This window comes from Trichomycterus rosablanca, chromosome 2 (genome assembly GCF_030014385.1).
Source record: "Trichomycterus rosablanca isolate fTriRos1 chromosome 2, fTriRos1.hap1, whole genome shotgun sequence".
NCBI classification, from domain to species: Eukaryota; Metazoa; Chordata; class Actinopteri; order Siluriformes; family Trichomycteridae; genus Trichomycterus; species Trichomycterus rosablanca.
In genome coordinates this window covers 27,574,915-27,592,470 of record NC_085989.1, presented here as the reverse complement: position 1 = coordinate 27,592,470, position 17,556 = coordinate 27,574,915, and the positions used below count along the sequence as shown (strand labels likewise).

The 17,556-nt window shown below is 37.6% G+C and overlaps 1 protein-coding gene across 1 annotated transcript; it reads left to right on the top strand.

The window, feature by feature from the left end:
- The first annotated feature begins 1,935 nt into the window (after positions 1–1,935).
- cd164l2 (CD164 sialomucin-like 2) lies at positions 1,936–8,493 on the top strand. Its single transcript, XM_062990581.1, has 6 exons — positions 1,936–2,011; positions 2,574–2,681; positions 4,294–4,371; positions 5,180–5,209; positions 5,373–5,526; positions 8,121–8,493. Exons 1-6 carry the CDS (start codon positions 1,936–1,938, stop codon positions 8,134–8,136), a joined length of 462 nt encoding a protein of 153 aa, XP_062846651.1. The 3' UTR covers positions 8,137–8,493.
- Positions 8,494–17,556: the final 9,063 nt, after the last annotated feature.

Here is a 17,556-nt window from a genome sequence, read left to right as displayed (position 1 = left end):
ATAAACAAATATAAGTTCAATATAATAAACAAATCACATATATCTGTTTTTATTACATTAGACAAAGATCTAACAAGTCAGCACGTCTTAGGTGAGTCCACATTTTATTTATGCATTTTCTCCCCTTTTTAGCGCGCCCAGTTGCCCGATTGCATCATGCTTCCTCTCCACCAATGCCAATCCCTGCTCTGATTGAGGAGAACGAAGCTAACCCACGCCCCCTTCAACACGTGGGCAGCATGCCGTATGCATCTTATCACCTACACTTTGACGAGTGCAGTGCAACTCAGCGTTGTGTACGGAGAGACACACCCTGAGAGCACTCTTTTTTTTTCTCATCTCTGTGCAGGCGCCATCAATCAGCCAGCAGAGGTTGTAATTGCACCAGTCATGAGAGAGAGAGAGAGACCACATCTGGCTTAGTTCCGCCCATCTGAACAACAGGCCAATTGTTGTTCATGTGGCCGCTCAGCCTTAGCCGGCAGGCAGAGCTGAAATTCGATACGATGTATTCGAGATCCAGCTCTGGTTCCAGCATGTGTTTTTACCGCTGCGCCACCTGAGCAGCCATTTTCACATTGATTTTATATGTTTGTTTGTTTTTCTATTTATATATTTCAAGCACTAATCTATGACGTATATAAATGGTGTCATTCTTTAACTTATGAATGATTAGAAAACAATTCAAATAAAAAAGTTTGTTGAGGCGCCCAGGTGGCGCCCAGTATTCCGCTAGCACACCAGCGTCAAGATTCTGAACTCCTCGGTTCAAAACTCTGTGTTGCCACCGGTCGGCTGGGCGCCATCTAGTGGGCATATTTGGCACATGCCTGCAGCAGACACTAATTGGCCACCGTGTCTGCTAGGGCTGGATGACTGGACTATGTGGGTTGGGTCTTCAAACACTGTGCAAGGACTCTGGTTAGCAGATAGAGGCGCCTGTGCAGAGTGTATGGATGAAAAGGCATGTGTCGGAGGAGGCATGAGCAGCAATATACCTTCCTCGAATGCAATCAGGGATCCCCAGCAGAGGAAGACAAATTGACTACACTAAAATCAGGAGAAAAATTGGATAAATGCATAAATAAATAAATAAATAAAAAAGTGTGTTGATCTTCAAGTCAGAAAAAAGGTATAAAAAATAGCTACTCATTTGAAAATGGCCCAATCGGACAAAGATAAAAGTTCCAGTTAGCTGGAACAGTGACAAATTTGCCAGGACAACAACCCAAGTTGGTTTTGCCATGCTAACAGATTATTTCCAGGGGACTACATTTATACACTAAATGGACAAAAGTATTAGGACACCCCCTCTATATCCTTCCTACTTTGTAGGAACAGTATAGGGAGGGCCCTTTTCTGTTCCAGCATGATTGTGACCCTGTGCATAAAGCAAGGTCTATCATCAGTGGTCAGCCATACAAATGCTCTTTTAACTGAATGAGCACCAATGGCCACAGACATACTTCAAAGCCTTCTTAGAAGAGTGGCTGTTGTTATAGCTGAAAGGCTGAATTGCTTGTCACTCTATTTTAATACTGTGTGTGTACGTGTCCATGATGTTAAGATACTGATATTGAGACAAGATATTGAGACAGGGTGACCGACTGTTTGGTTGCCAAGTAACCTGTCTCATGTTACAAACTGATTAAAATGCATGACGAAAAGAGACACACTCACTCTTTTTCACACTCATTCCTGCAACACAGCTCATCAGACTGTCCTGTTCCTTAAGGACACGACTTGAAAGGTGCTTTAATTGATATTTTTATGTGTCAGTGGACAGCTTGTGAAATTCAGTACCTGTTAGTTGTTTCCTAAAATGTATGTTAATTAGTCAATATTACAGTTTTTAGATAGTTAAAAGGTTTCAGACAGTTTGCTTTTCTATTTTGAGAGTGCATATTTAACAGAAAAAGCAGTGTAGTATTAAGGATGAGGTGTGTTACAGTTGTGCTGTGTTGCACTGCTGTGCTGATGCAGCTGACAATGACCAACTCACAAACTACAGGTAAGAGTAAAGACATTCAAGTTTAACCTGTTATGTTTTTAACATGAAGCAGATTATGTGTTACTTTTAAAAGTCAATTTAACTGAGTGCTAACCCCCTGTCTATATTATTTTTCCATTTTTTACCAACAACATTCATTTTCCTGGACTTGTGCCAATATTTTATCTTATGGTTTGTATCATATTACCACAACCTTTGTGCACTTTAAAGAATCTCAGCCAAAATTTTAGCGATTGGTCTACAGTAAGTAGATAAGCTTCGTTTGAAGATCATTTGTATAGGTTTTCAATTATAGACACAACACATTTTGTTCTTTAAAATTGTAGGGCACTTTATTTAACAAGTTGATTTTTTATTACTATATGTTATTGAACATTTTATTTGAAGTTTTTGAATTGTGGTGATCTGATAGAAATGAATGAATTGTATTTAATTTCATGTAATTATTATAAAGGGAGGCTTGTTTGGTGCTGCAGTTTGTGACGTCATGTGGTGTAAAATTACTGGGAAAAGCTTTAAACCTACATTTTACTTCTTTATTTTGTTTATTTGTTAGTAATAGAAGTTTTAGCCATTGTGGACTGTTCTCAACTGGATTCGTGTGAGAGATGCACTAGCGGAGATCCTGCCCTTAACCTGACACGCTGTATCTGGAGAAACTGTGACAATGGTGAGAGAATGGAAAGAGTGGTGAATGACATCACATGCATGCAGTGTCCAAGTGTGTTAGATTTATTTATTTAAATGTATTCAATAAATATGCCATCTTATTCCCAATGCTTTTAGAAATTTTAGATTGTGGAACCAGCTTACGATATACATGGCAGTTTAATCATGTAGCATGGTTTATGGTAAAATCATTGTATAGAGCAAATTATGATAGCTTTAAAAGTAGTACAACCAAAACTTTCATCCTTTCATTCCGGTTCCTTGAATGTCATGCAGCACATCAACCTATAACAAGTGACTTATTTTTCAAGCTCTTGAAAAAAAAAACTATGCGACTTTATTGGATTGTACACACAGCTGCTTAATATTAATCAGTCTCATGGTAAGTATGGAGCTTACCCAGAAATACTGAACACACCCTGGACATAGTGTCTTTTGCAAAACATGACACACTTAGCCACTCATACACAGGGTCAATTTGGAGAAATCATTGACCGTCTGGCATTATTTGAAAGGTGGTATGTGTTAAATGATCATTATCAATGGAATTAGTATACACTTTCTGTAATTGCAGGGCAATTCTCACAACCTTACCATGTCAGGAATGGGTAATATTGCACTATTTACTGTGAAATATAAAAATATCATATTTTGTTAGTTGTGTCACATTTTGTGAGTGGAGAAAGAAATTTATGAAAGATATAAAATACATTGGAAATACATGTAAATTATTTAGATAAATTGTAATTCATTTTAATAAAACAGACCCACAGTACTTCCACAGTCAGTCAGTGACATGTGATTCCTTGTAAGAATGCTCTTGGGAACAGCAGTGTAAATAATTTAAATGCACATACAAAGCCTGGTAGCCATCACACATAGACATCACCTCTGGTAAATAATTCAGCTTTATTATTAGTCCTGAGGACAACATGGTGTGTGTGTGTGTGTGTGTGTGTTGTGTGTGTTGTGTGTGTGTTGTGTGTGTGTTGTGTGTGTGTTGTGTGTGTGTTGTGTGTGTGTTGTGTGTGTGTTGTGTGTGTTGTGTGTGTTGTGTGTGTTGTGTGTGTGTGAAAAACATATGATGCAAACAAGTAAATGCAATTTCCATACGATCTATTTTATTCTGTTTGGCATTGCAGGATCTAAAAATGTAAGGTGGTGCAACAATCTATCCATATATTTAAACTAAAAACTCAATCTAGCCATAGATCGGATTTTATAGGTTATACCTTAAAATAGTTAATAAAATGAAACACTAGTTTAAAAAGTACATTTCATTACATTCATTACATAGCATTACACGGAACTGATTTTTAACACCTATGTTTTCCCACCATGCATGAAATCAGTGGACATAAAAGTGTGGCCTATAATAGTTTGTATGGATTCTAGAGTAGCTTGGAAACACAATAAAGACTTTGCCTGAACCCCACATGATTTTTTTCCTAGTATTGTTAAAGGGCTTTCAGTTCTCTTTCCTGAATTATATGACATCAATGATTGTCTGAATAAAGGGTCAATTCAACACTATCCTAATAACAATTACCATTACTTTTCTAATCCTAATAACAATTACCATTACTTACTAATCTATGTTTTCTCTTGTTTAGACAATAACACAAGGTGCATATCTGACACAGATGACTTTGGAGATTGTGCTATATACAATGATACAAGTTCCTGTCCAAGTGAGTGTCACACTGCAATAATCTTGCATCTTGCTGTTGATGTGATATATACAGAATGCTCACTTCTAGGGAGTGTAGTTACAGTACTGATTTTTTCCATACAGTACACATTTCTTCCACATTGTGGATTAATGGCCAACCAGATCTTTAGAAATGTTTTAACATTTTAGGTTCCATGCATCTCTTCTAAACCTACCAAGTTGCACAGCAAAAAGGTCCTGGGTTTGATTCCCAGAGGGAGCGTTCCAGGTTCTCTCTGTGTGGAGTTTGCATGTTCTCCCTGTGTCTGTGTGGGTTTCGTCTGGGTTTCCTCGCACTGTCTATAAACATGTAGACATGAGCTACCACTGCACACAAGGGCAAAACTCACTGGTTAAGGTACTGGACTAGTAATGAAAAGGTTGCCAGTTTAAGCCCCGCCATCGCCAAGTTGCCACAGTTGGGCCCCCGAGCAAGGCCCCTAACCCTCAATTGCTCAAATCGTGTTTAGTCATAATTGTAAGTTGCTTTGGATAAAAGCGTCTGCTAAATGCTGCATATCTAAGTGTAGGTTAGGTAAATTGGAGACACAAAATTGCCAGTAACTGTGTTTGACATTAAAGTCTTAAACTGATTAATCATGTGTAACATGTAACTACCATTCCTGTCATGATCCTAATAAACAAACAAAAACACGACTATACCTCCCCATGTTCTTTGAAATCATTTTTTTGCAAAAAATAGACTCTTATAGGACATGAAACCTCTATAACCCATATCTGATCTTATTATTAAATACTTGTACCTTTGTAACACTGTTTTTAAACAGGTACTGGGAGCTCTGATGACAGTGACTCAGGTAAACATTCTTTTGTTAATCTCTATTTTTCTCCTAAATAACTGAATTCTGTTACATAAAGGTATAATGGTATAATAGTCTATGTTTTTGGCAGCAGAACAATATCTATGTCACAAACGGCTGATTATTACAGTTGTAACTAGAATATGCATGTTTTGCTCAGGTGATTCCTCTTCAAAGTCAACTCCGGAATTTTCTCAGGCTTCCTTCAACTTTTCCAGCTTCATAGGTGGAATTATACTTGTGTTGGCAGTACAAGCAGGGGCCTTTTTTGCTATGCGTTTCCTCAAGACAAAAGACAGTTCATATGAGACCATGTAAGTGCAAACTTTTATTACAATATTTGGTAACTACATTATATAATAATGTACCATCCAGAGAAGTGTTCAGCCATTGTAAAAAAAAATAATAATAAATAAATAAGGAGCTTTCATTGCTTTTTGCACCAAAAGGGACAGTGGGTATACGATGATTTCCAAGACCTTGAACATTCCTAAAGTCCTCATTGGGAGTATTACCCAGAGGTTCCAGATTGATGGCACTGCAAACCTGCCTGGCCATGGGAGAATGCCCAAAGTTTTGTCCAGATGTCTTAGCAATCTTATCAGGAAAACAAAGAAAAACCCTTGAGTTAATGCAAAAGACTTGCAGAATGATCTATGTGAGTGGAATCACACAAATGTGTAAGTGGAAACCATAAGAAGATCTCTTAACAACCAACCACTTTATGGCCAGACTCCACAATGCACGCCACTGTTGACCAAGAAGCACAGTAATTCACCAGAAGGAATTTGGATAGGGCTGTATAGTTATGGGACACAGTCCTATGGAGTGACAGATCAAAACTGGACCTGTTTGATTATACGGATCAATGGCTTGTCTGATGCAGGAAAGGCAAGGATTATGACCAGAAGATTATTATCCCTACTGTCAAACATGGAGGTGGGTCAGTGATGACATAGAAATGTTTTTTTCTGCTGCAGAAACTGTCAGTCTTGACCGTGTGACTGGCATCATGGATTCACAGAAATACCAAGACATTTTGATGAGGATTGTTAAGGCTTCTGTGATGAAATTGTACCTTTGTGATAACTGGATTTTTCTGCAAGACAATTATCCCAAAGCTTGGTTAATGAATCAGTCATGAAAATTGGTTCATATTTAGGTTCATAAACACTGCAACTGACTAACAAATATGTTGCTGTGCATGATTAGTCAGCTCTAAGGTGACACCACATATATACCCCATACATATACAGTATATGGTTAGATGTTATTTGGATCATTCTTATTAAGTGTAACATTCAAAGCACAGCAGTAAAAAGGCATGTTACTAGCATGACCAAGTACATTTACAGTAAGATCCTTTTATCCAAAGCAACTTACAGTTGAATACAATCCAAGCAATTAATGGCTAAGGGCCTTGTTCAAGGCCTCAGCACTGGCAGTGTTGGGACCTGAAAAGTGACCTTCTGATCACTAGACCCGTACCTTAACCATTGAGTTATCAGTGCTCAGCATTAATGTTTGTGTCAGTGTGTTTGTGTGGTGCTGGTATAAATGGTATCAAGGTTTTTATTCCCTTGGTGCACCTGCCTAAAACAATGCCTGTTGGATTTATCCTTTAGAACTTCAAGTACCATTTTTAGACAAAAAATTTGACAAAAGATACCCATGGCTTCAAATATATTGACTTTAATTCTCTTTATTATCCAATTCATATAACTTCTGAGTGCAGTAAACAAAATAAACATTATACATATATACACAGAAACAGCAGTTTTAAAAAGGCTGTATGTTAGAATCCTATAGCAATGTTTTACCTCTATTTGTGCCAGTCATCTAAAAGCATTTAGGTGAATATTTCCAACTTTAAATCGATCAACATTTACTATTGAAATTAGAACTATCTGCCCCCTAGAGACCAAATAGTGTAAAAGTCTGAGAGAGGTAAGAGGTTGGAGGTGGGAAGAGAATCACAGAGCAGAGTGTTTAAGTAGCAGCCATACAGAATGTTAATAAGTAATATATAGGAAAGTCATGTATCTTTTCAAAACTCAGAAAGATGCAGGATACACGGTGATGCAGGATTTAGAATTATCTTGCAGGGTTAGCCGTTAACTCTGAGATCATAACTGTACTAAAAAAATCAAGTGTGGCTTAGCCAACAAACGTTTAGAACCCCTGTTTAACACTGAATAAGTTAAATCTTTATAACTTAAGCAAAGCAGCAGCAAGAACTGCTTTCAGTAGTAAACAGAAGAGACCCAGAAATATAAGCACAGTTTCATTTAACCATGAAAGCTTACAGATAGATTTTTCAAGATGTGTATTTTTATTAGAGATCTTATCTGGCCCCAGACTAGATTAAAAATAGTCTATTGATCAGAAAGATCCAGCCAACGCATTAAGTGGTCAGACACGTATTACTAATTAATGACTAGAGAAGGCTTAAACAAATTGTTTGTAGGAAAAATGAGCTTTAGTTTCCAACTTATCTGTACATCTAAAGAGCAATGCCTATAACAAAAGCCAGCAAAACCACAGTGCTTGACTTTCCTGTGCTAGTGTTACACAGACTACCATTACATTTCCATGTCAACGTCACTGCTTTCCTGAGATTAGTCATCTAATATCCTCTCAGCAATTGACCTACAGTGAACAGGTAGAAAGTAGCAGACAGTTAACTCAGCATGTTTTCAATGTGCTCTTGTACCCTGATACATATCCTAATGTATATTATTACATTAGTATTTTTATTAAATCTCTATATAATTAAACACATGCCTAAAATGTAAAACAATACTAACAGCTTATGAACATAGTATACTGTAAAGATGTATCTGAAAATGTGATTTGTGTGTTTATTTAAAATGAGGATACATACTTAATAAATTATGCTTTTTTATAGTGACCAAACCCAGTAAGAGGTCAAGGAAGTTCAAGAAAAGAAGGAAAATAGACAGTTTTAAAGAAGAAACAAAGTGAAGTGTGGAAAATGCAGCTGTGAATTCATGCAACAGGAAGTGATAGAACAAAAGTGTGGCCTTTATCTCCATATTTACCCTTCATTTATTTACATATGTTTTTAGATGTTCTAATTTGAAAACCTTTGTAGGTTAAGTTAACCTTCAGGGTTAAATACTGAATTGCTCTTGTCTCTCTGTTCTGTCTGTCTTGTGTTTGTGACATATGTACTTCTTTGAGCGATTTTGTTTAATTTGTTTGTTAATTTGCATTGATCTAAATAGCAAACACATTTGATAATACTGTATTTAATACAGATGCACACAAATGAATAGCTATTGTTTATGTTGTTTCTTTATGTGTGTATGCAACAGTATATAACTTATTTTATCTTATGAACATGGATTTGCCTTGATTTATTTAGTAATATGGGATACCATAAATTTAATAAAGTATTTCCTAATGATTTAATAAACAATGTGTTCTTAATAAACCAAAACACTAGGTTGTACTTGCAAAATGTGACCCATGGGGGCAGTAGAGTGGTATTCTTTTAGCTGTTCTTGTTCATTTCTCTTAAAACACTCATTACTATCAGCAATAAAACTTGAGATATCTCTGTTCTGGTCCAGTGGGTACTATCCTGAAAAACCTGGGTGCAATGCAGGACTATATCCTGGACAGGGCAGTCCAATGTAGCAGTATTGTGTCTCTGCAGAACACTTTGATTTTGTCAAAGTTAAATTCTCCTGCTATTTGTCCATCCCAACGTTTTTCTTTTAATGTGTTGCAGGCATCAAATGTAAAACTTGTTTAGATTTACAAAATAAAATCAACTTGGTCATCTGAAACATTTCAACTCATTTTTTATGTTTTTTTTTTTATTGTACTTTTTTTTTTTATTTAGAGAATTTTTATATCAAACAAGTAACCTTGGCCATTTTCCTTTAAATAAATGAGCATCCAAAAAAAACCTTCAAAACACATGACAGTCACATCCAAGCGGCTCTCCAGATATTATTGCAGTTAGCATAGAGGGCAGAACTTTTTTTTTTTCACCACCATTTGACTTTCCCCTTTTCCATGTTCTAATCTTTGCCCCAGATATTTGTGTTATCTTGGCTTGGCTTTCAACAACCATAATGTACAACTCTCACATGAGTTCCCCATGATACGCTAACAAAACACACCAATTAACACATCAGAACAAAAATAACCCAATGCCGCATTTTGAGCTGCAGAAAATTGGCTTTTACAAACCAAAACAAAGTGAGCAGTGATAGTTCAGTGGTTACGTTACTAGAATAGTAATTAGAAGGTTGCTAGTTCAGCCTCTCTTCTACCAAGTTGCTACTAAGTGAAACACTGAGCAAGACCTTTAACCCTCAGTCATAAGTGTAAGTTGCCTGGGACAAAATGTCACAAATGTAAATGACTCAGGGAGTGAGTGAGGAGCTTGAGAATGAGCTCTTATACCTCTTTCCACCTAGAAATCTGTAGCAATGACTAACTGACTTTCATTTTTCTTCACTTGTATACCCCTGTTTATTACTTTTTGTAGAAATGATGTCTTTAATCCACCATTATATCCAACTGAATACTTTGGTTTTTTTAGGTGACCTTGATTCAGTGGCATCACTGGCACAAAAAGCCTGGTGAGGCACAATAAGCTCTGTATGGGCAGTATCCAACTTGCCAGTAAAACTACACACAAACCTACTTGCTCTATAAATCCAAACACAACTCATCAATAAAGTCACAAATGCACACATTAACATGCACCAAAAGTTAGTATATGTTGAGACCTGGATATGAGTGACATCAACAATGGGTGTATTACCTTGCTACAGAGCATCACATTACAAATCCAAAGTTGTTAAACAATATATGATCATTGTGGTCTGCAAATGTAATAACACATCCAAAGCAACACTTTAGAGCTGGGAAACCCAATGCTTCCATGTCTTAACCTACAACCAGAATAACACCTTTAAATCATGCAAAACAGACTCACTAGTGATGTTCACCGCTTGAAAAGAGAAGATGCACAATAGCCTTTCATCTGGGCAAACTTGTAGATAACTTTTCTGTCTAAGTCCAGCAGTCATGAATGAATTAATTTTCAATTTATAATCCGAATACACCGCTCAAAAAAATTAAGGGAACACTTAATCAGCACAGTAGAACACAAAGACAGTTAGACTTCAGGGATATCAATCTGTTCAGTTAAAAAGCATAAGCGATTGTAAATCAAGTTCACCTGCTTTGGTGCAAATGAACAGGTGCACCAGAGAGGCAACAGCAAGACAACCCCCAAAAAGGGAATGGTTTTGCAGGTGGTGGCCACAGACAAATACTTTCTCCTTATCCTTCCTGACTGATTCTTCTCTAGTTTTGCTAGTGTCCTTTTCCCTACTGGTAACTTGGTTGCACAGGTAGTCCAGCTCCTCTGGGATGGCACATCCATACGTGCTTGTAATAATAAGTTGTTAAGAGGTTTGGAATTGGAACCACGATGCGAACACAACCACAGACACAGAAGCAGGGTTTAAATGGTTTATTAAGAAACACAGTCCAGACAGAGAACCAGGGAACGGGGAAAGGCGAGGGAATAAGCGGCAGCGCTTGGGGCTTGGAGGCTGATGGGAACAGCAGGAGGCAGGTGAATGAGAGAACCCGGAACCAGGCAGGAACGGCAGGTACACAGGAACAGAGAGCCAACGGGGATCCAGGAACCAGGCAGAGAAGGCTGGAACTCAGGAACAGAGAGCTGACGGGGATCCAGGAACCAGGCAGAGAAGGCTGGAACTCAGGAACAGAGCACAGACGGGGATCCAGGAACCAGACAGAGAAGGCAGGAACACCGGAACAGAGCACAGACAGGGATCCGGGATCCAGGAACCAGGCAGAGAAGGCAGGAACACTGGAACAGAGAGCAGGAGTAACGGGAACCAGGCAGAGTACAGAGCAAACAGCAACTGACAATCTGGTGGTGACTGGGAAGAAACCAAGGGCTTAAAACAGAAGGCTGATGAGGAGTAGATTGGTAACAGGTGTGCTTCATTAGGCAGGGGAGAGATCTATTGGCTGGAAAATGGAGACGAAGTACCTCCAGCCACCACCAGATGTAGCCAAACAGCCCACAAAGGGAGTCTAAGGAACAACAGCCCATGAGGAACTCCTAACATAAGTATAAAATATTGGCCCCAACTATGGTCAACGATAATGGTTATGATCTTATTTGGTAAAGAGCAAAGCTCGGTGAACAGAATGGACGGCCACTGTTATATAATATATAACACAAGTTATATAACCATGAAAGCAGAAAACCATTGTAAGTGAATAAAACCTGAGACACTGAGACACACAGAGAAAAACAAAGTAACCAAGGGCAGGCAACGCTTGGGTTAGGGAGGGGAAGCCTGTTCAGCTTCCATCTCTTCTCTTGCGAAGACTCTAGTGTTGTTTATTAAATAGCGATAATGTGAAGGTGATGAAGGAAATCTCCGTTGACACCGTCTTAGTTGTATATAAAAAGTTTATTACAATGAAAGAACAGCATCAGATCAAGCACCCTCGGTTGCCTGAGAGAGAGAGAGAGTCCAGCCAATCCAACTCCTCTAAATTTCAGCATTAACTCTCTAGCTTATATACCCCAGTTGTTCACATATAAAAGTACATCTGGTCCTTATGAAAAATGATCTCATCTCCTTGGAACTTAGTGACTAACAGAACTGGAAAGACAAGCCCATACCGAAAAAAGGAGTAGACCTGTGTAAAACTACTTTTTACTGACTGCTTTCAACATGGGGCCAACGGGATTGTGCCCCACTGTTAATCGCTGAAAGTGCGGTCAGCATGCACACTAGTGTTTTGAACTCCTCACTTGATTACACTAAGGGCTCCACACTTTCATTTTAAGACTGCTAGGAGTTACAGGAGTTACATTACAGTTGCAGTATACAATCTGAGCAATTGAGGGTTAAGAATCTTGCTTAAGGGCCCAACAGCAGCAACCTAGCAATGGTGGGGTTTGAACCAGCAACCTTCTGATTACTAGTCCAGTACCTTAACTACTAGGCTACGGCTTGCCCATAAGATGGTGTAAAAATTATAAATAAACTTATTCCAATCACTAGCTTTGTGCAATGTTAGCATCTGTTAGTGTTTAATCAGTTGTCACTATGACAAATGTTTTACAAAGCCCTCACAGTCCAATTTCCCACGGAAGGATTTCCCACACAGCTGCACTCTGTAAGGACATCAATCATGGGGTCCATCTGGGAGTGCGTGGGGTTATGGTTCACGTGACTCGAGTGCGCGCTCAGGCCAGGAGCTCGAATGTAATTTCCTGTTTTGAAGTGCAGTCAGTATCACGGCGTGCTTTAAGAGTGGCGTGTTTAAACTGCTGGACTCTTTTTCCCCCACAGCAGAGTAAACGACGACAAATAGATCAGTTATCAGCTGATTTAGCACGCAACTGGGTAAGTAGTACGTTAATTACAATAATAACTATTTTACTTCGAAGTTTGTTTGCTTCTAAATGACTGTTTTTTTTCTTCTGAAATGTGAGATATTCGTGTAGAAATCACACTCATGAAAACCTTACAAAACTAATGCTTGCTTTTAAATATCTAGCGCGCTTTGGTTACTGTGATGTGAGTTTCTAAATGATTGTTGCACCACACGCTGTGAAGCATGGCGTTTAACACATCAACTTGTGGTCTGCACATCTTTACACCGATCAACCAAGACAATGACGACTACCTCCAAGATGGCAACGACTGTTTCATAACACTTGTGCGTGTCACACAGAGATGTAGTAGTGCATATGTTGAATGCAGCAGATATAATCGGGCATAAAGACCCGGAGGGGAAATTATATTGTGAAAAAAATATAATTAAACATATTCCACTCTCTAGCTTTGTGTAATGTTAGGAAGGATCTGTCAGTATTCCATCTGTTAATATGCCTTCTACAATTCTGTTACATTCCCCCAATGTTCAATTTATGGCTATGTCCTTGGTGAGTAGCAACAACCACAGGCAAAGGCTTATTGATAACAGAGGACATGAAGGCTATGGCATCTGGTAGGGACCAGCAGAATGTACTGCTGTAAATGTACTGGTATCAGTGTAGAATAGTTTTCCGATTAAATAATTACTGTATATTTACATTTTTGGCATTTAGCAGACACTTTTATTCAAAACGTACTGTGACACTATATTATCTAAGCAACTGCGAGTTAAGGGTCTTGCTCAAAGGCTCAACAGTGGCAACCTGGCAGTGGTGAGGCTTGAACCAGCAACCTTTAGATTGCTAGTCCAGCACCTTAACCACTAGGCTACAACAGCCCATGTATATGTAATTAACATTAGTGTAAAAATGTATTTAATTTGTTTAATACATGGAGAATAACAACACAACTTGTCATCTTGTTGTTTTCTTTCATTAACATGGCAAAATGTATATGCAGATTACCATTAAGTTTAATGTAATAATACCATTCAAGCAAAACCAAATATTTTCTGTGGTCATGGTATAATATTTGATTATCTGCACACTATCTATCTTAATCAACTTTAAATAGCTTAAGTGTATACGTACATAATGTTCACACTTACTTCCAGTTAAGTTCTGTTTTTGTAATTTGACCTTTCAGTGACCACAGTAACATGTAGATCCTTCATTTGCTTTGCAAAGTATATGTAGTCAGGCGGAGACTAAAGTATTTAGCTAAAAATTGTTTTTAATTTGGAATTTTAATGTTGCCTTATCATTTTAACTAAATTGCCATTTTGTGAATGTATTTTGGCAAGCTTAATATATGCAGCTGAAGCACTTCTCCCACAGTAGTCTACGAAGCAAGGATTATAATTGTTTATGGTGTGAATGTGACAGCTTGTATGGAGCCCCGTTCAGGTCAAAACCAACTTCATTTTTTTAAGAGTGCAAACAAAAAGATTAATCTCCAGCTCTCCATTTACGTCTGTCTGATCAAACAGGTAGTGCAAAATTGTATCTTTTTCTTATTGCTTTCTAGAGGCCGCAGTGCTTTAAACAAGCCAGCAATTGGAAGATAAAGTAGGCTGTATCATAAACGGTTAGTTAAAAATAGATTATCGGCTGCTTTATAATGTAGAGATGGTGATATGAAAAAACATGTCCAAAATACTGTTATTTAGGATTAAGAGGTATAAACATGCTAAACAAGACTTTTATGCACTTGCATTATTAAAACTGCATTACTGGTCCTGTATGCAAAGTTCCTAATGTAAAAATGGGAGGCTTCAGCTGTTGATTATTGAATAGTCTGAATAATGGTCAGTTAACATATGGCCACCATTTTGATTGGATTTCTAATAACATGCAGCCCTCTTCTTAATTGTTTTATTTCATTTTTAACTGAGTTCACTATAATACTGCTCTGGCATTTAGTAGTTTGTATGTTGTACAGCTTTTCACAGCTTGGGTGTCAGCTGTGATTCAGATTAACCGTGTGTACTTTCCCTCCAGCTTGTGAAAACAGAAGATGCAAATTGGAAAGTAAGGCCCCTGCCTTGCTGTAAGAGTGAAACGAAAATATCTTGAGTCAAAAATGAGTGGCAGCTTCAAACGCATCCAGTTCGTGTGCCAGGTCAGTCAAACCCACACATTATAAAACTTTGCTATTTTACCAAACATTTTTTATTCTTTTGTCAGTTAAAATAGCAATGTTTCACTTACCAACTGTAACTGAAATTTTTTAATTTAAACAAAAACACTTTTTAATGGTTTGGGCCCGTGTCTGTGTGGGTTTCCTCCCACAGTCCAAAGACGTGGAGGTGAGATAAATTGTCCATGACTTGTGTTTGACATTTAAAACTTGTGAACTGATGAATCTTGTGTAACCAGTAACTACCTGTTCTGTCATGAATGTAACCAAAGTGTGTAAAACATGACATTAAAATCCTAATAAATAAATTAATAAATTTAATGGTTTGGGAAATTAGGACACATATTGTTGCCATTTTGCAAGTGAAATTTTTGCTTATGCTAGCTTGATTCAAAGATCAGTTGCTTAACAGTCCATGGCCACTGTTGTCCCATTCTTTTTTTTTTTTTTCCCCACTTTTTTCCCCAATTTTCTCCCCTAATCTTGTTTCTCCCCCAATTACCCTGATTGCATCCTCTATACTGATTCGACCCTTCACCGCTGACTGAGGATGCCTCTCACCTGACATGCGCCCCCTCCGACACGTACAGTCAGTACAGATTGCATTTTTCACCTGCACAAGTCGAGTTCATACACCGACGGGCACTGTGTACGGAGGGCCACACCCCCATCAGCATTATTCCTCAGCCCTGTGCAGGCGCCATCAGTCAGCCGGCAGGGGCCGCAGTTGCACCAGTTATGAGGACCTATGATCCGACTTTTTACCCCAACCTTATGAACAACAGCCAATCGCTGTTCATGCAGTCGCCCAGCCCAGTCGGAAGGCAGAGCTGAGATTCGATACGATGTATTCGAAACCCCAACTCTGATGTGCTAGCATACTTTACTGCTGTGCCACCTGAGCGGCATGTTGTCCCATTCTTTACTTAATGATGCACCATACATTCTCATTAGGAGACAGGTCTGAACATCCTGTGGAAGAAAAATTCAAAGTATGTTTGATGCAAGAAAGGACAACATGATTTATTTATTAAAATAACCAACAATAATGAATTACATATAATTTGGAAGATGTTTAATTATTTTAAACCAAAATAAAAACCATTTAAAATGAGATGCTGTCATCTTTCTTTCTACAGAACTGTAGTGAGCAATATGAGAAAATCAAGGACTATAAAGGGCATGTCCGAAGTTTAAGTCATAAAAAGGTATTTTAGTCACACACTATGGTAATTTGACTGCAAGTGACGGCTGTATTTACATCATAACAATGCACAAAAAAAATAAAAACTTTAAATAACTACTTGAGAACCCTTAACCTTTTGTATTTTTTGATCCACAGGTAGTGGCAAAGCTTTTTCAAACAGGTAATGAATCTTTTTTTTTTTTTCTTAGAGCTTCTGTATGAATCTATCTGTGCTCTAAAATTGTATGATGACTCATTTGAATATCAGTTTAAATTACTGTAAATGAAAAAAAAAGAGTAACATATTTATTAATAAATTAGGGTAATCATGTTTTGGGAGACCTTGAAAGAAATCTTATACTTCATGTTGACTCTGTTGGTCCACACTTATTTCTTTCAGCCACTCATTTCTAGCAGGTCATAAAATGAATTATATTATTTAGATTTTTTGGCAATAGTGGGGGAATATGGAAGACCCCTGTTCAGCTATCTGTGCGTGTGTTTGATATAACCTTGTGAACTGATTGTGTGACGAGCAACTACCGTTTCTGTTGTGGATGTAACTGAAAGGTGTAAACCATGATGTTAAAATCCTAATAAAACAGACAAACAAACAGACAGCTATCTGTGCACAAAGTAAGGAACGTAAAGACATTGTTGTTAAAGTTGGTGTGGAGGCAACTTTTTTTATAGGATTTTCAACAAGCCTTTGGTCTGGTGTCCCCATACTTTTGGTCTGTGGGGGACATTTATCTGAAATAAGAACACTACTCAGATCTTAATGAACCAAATTTTTAAGACATTTTTCCAATGACATCACCCTGCACTACTGAGGTATTAGCAAGCTCATCACTTTTTAAATATGTTTAAACATATTCTGCATATGTTAGATGTTAATTTGTAGTGGTAATTGTGGTTTCCTTTTGATGGCACTTTTGCAGATTATGATTGTGTGCAAGCAATGCTACACAGTCAACAACATGCCTGTGTTGTAACAACATATTGGCAGTTATCTAGGTGTTTTCACATTTCCTGCTATTAAAGTAAAAATGTGCCTCCTCAGTCAAGTGCTTAAAGCTGGAAAATATAAATTAAAAAAAAACAAAAAACATTCATACATCAAAAAAGCTTGCGTGTGCTTGTTACAGTTATGAACCTTCAGTTTAAGATGCTTTTAACAAAACTGCAAAAAATAAACATGAACATTTACATGATTAATATGGTTTTAAAATGTAATCTATGATTTCACTGCTGTCATTTTAAGTTGAATCAGTTGTTGGTTATAAATTAGTGTATATATCTTCTTACTAATAAAAAATTGTAATTAAGCCACATGTTTACTATATACAGAGCTGCTACTGAAATATTACTGCAGAAATCAATGCATTATTAGCATGTATTAGATAAAGTTACATCTTGAATTACCCATGAATTGCCTGTGACGGTCATCTCTAGTTACTAAAATTGAAAAATTCAAATCTATTAAATCAAAGCCAGATGTGGGTTTATTGCTACAATTTTCATTTCAGCTTTTCAGT

Excerpts from the sequence above, each read along its gene's own strand:
- cd164l2 (XM_062990581.1), top strand. The coding sequence starts at position 1,936 with ATGAGGTGTGTTACAGTTGTGCTGTGTTGCACTGCTGTGCTGATGCAG. Across the intron at positions 2,682-4,293 it reads CTGGAGAAACTGTGACAATG|ACAATAACACAAGGTGCATA; the intron begins GTGAGAGAATGG and ends TCTCTTGTTTAG. Across the intron at positions 5,210-5,372 it reads CTCTGATGACAGTGACTCAG|GTGATTCCTCTTCAAAGTCA; the intron begins GTAAACATTCTT and ends TGTTTTGCTCAG.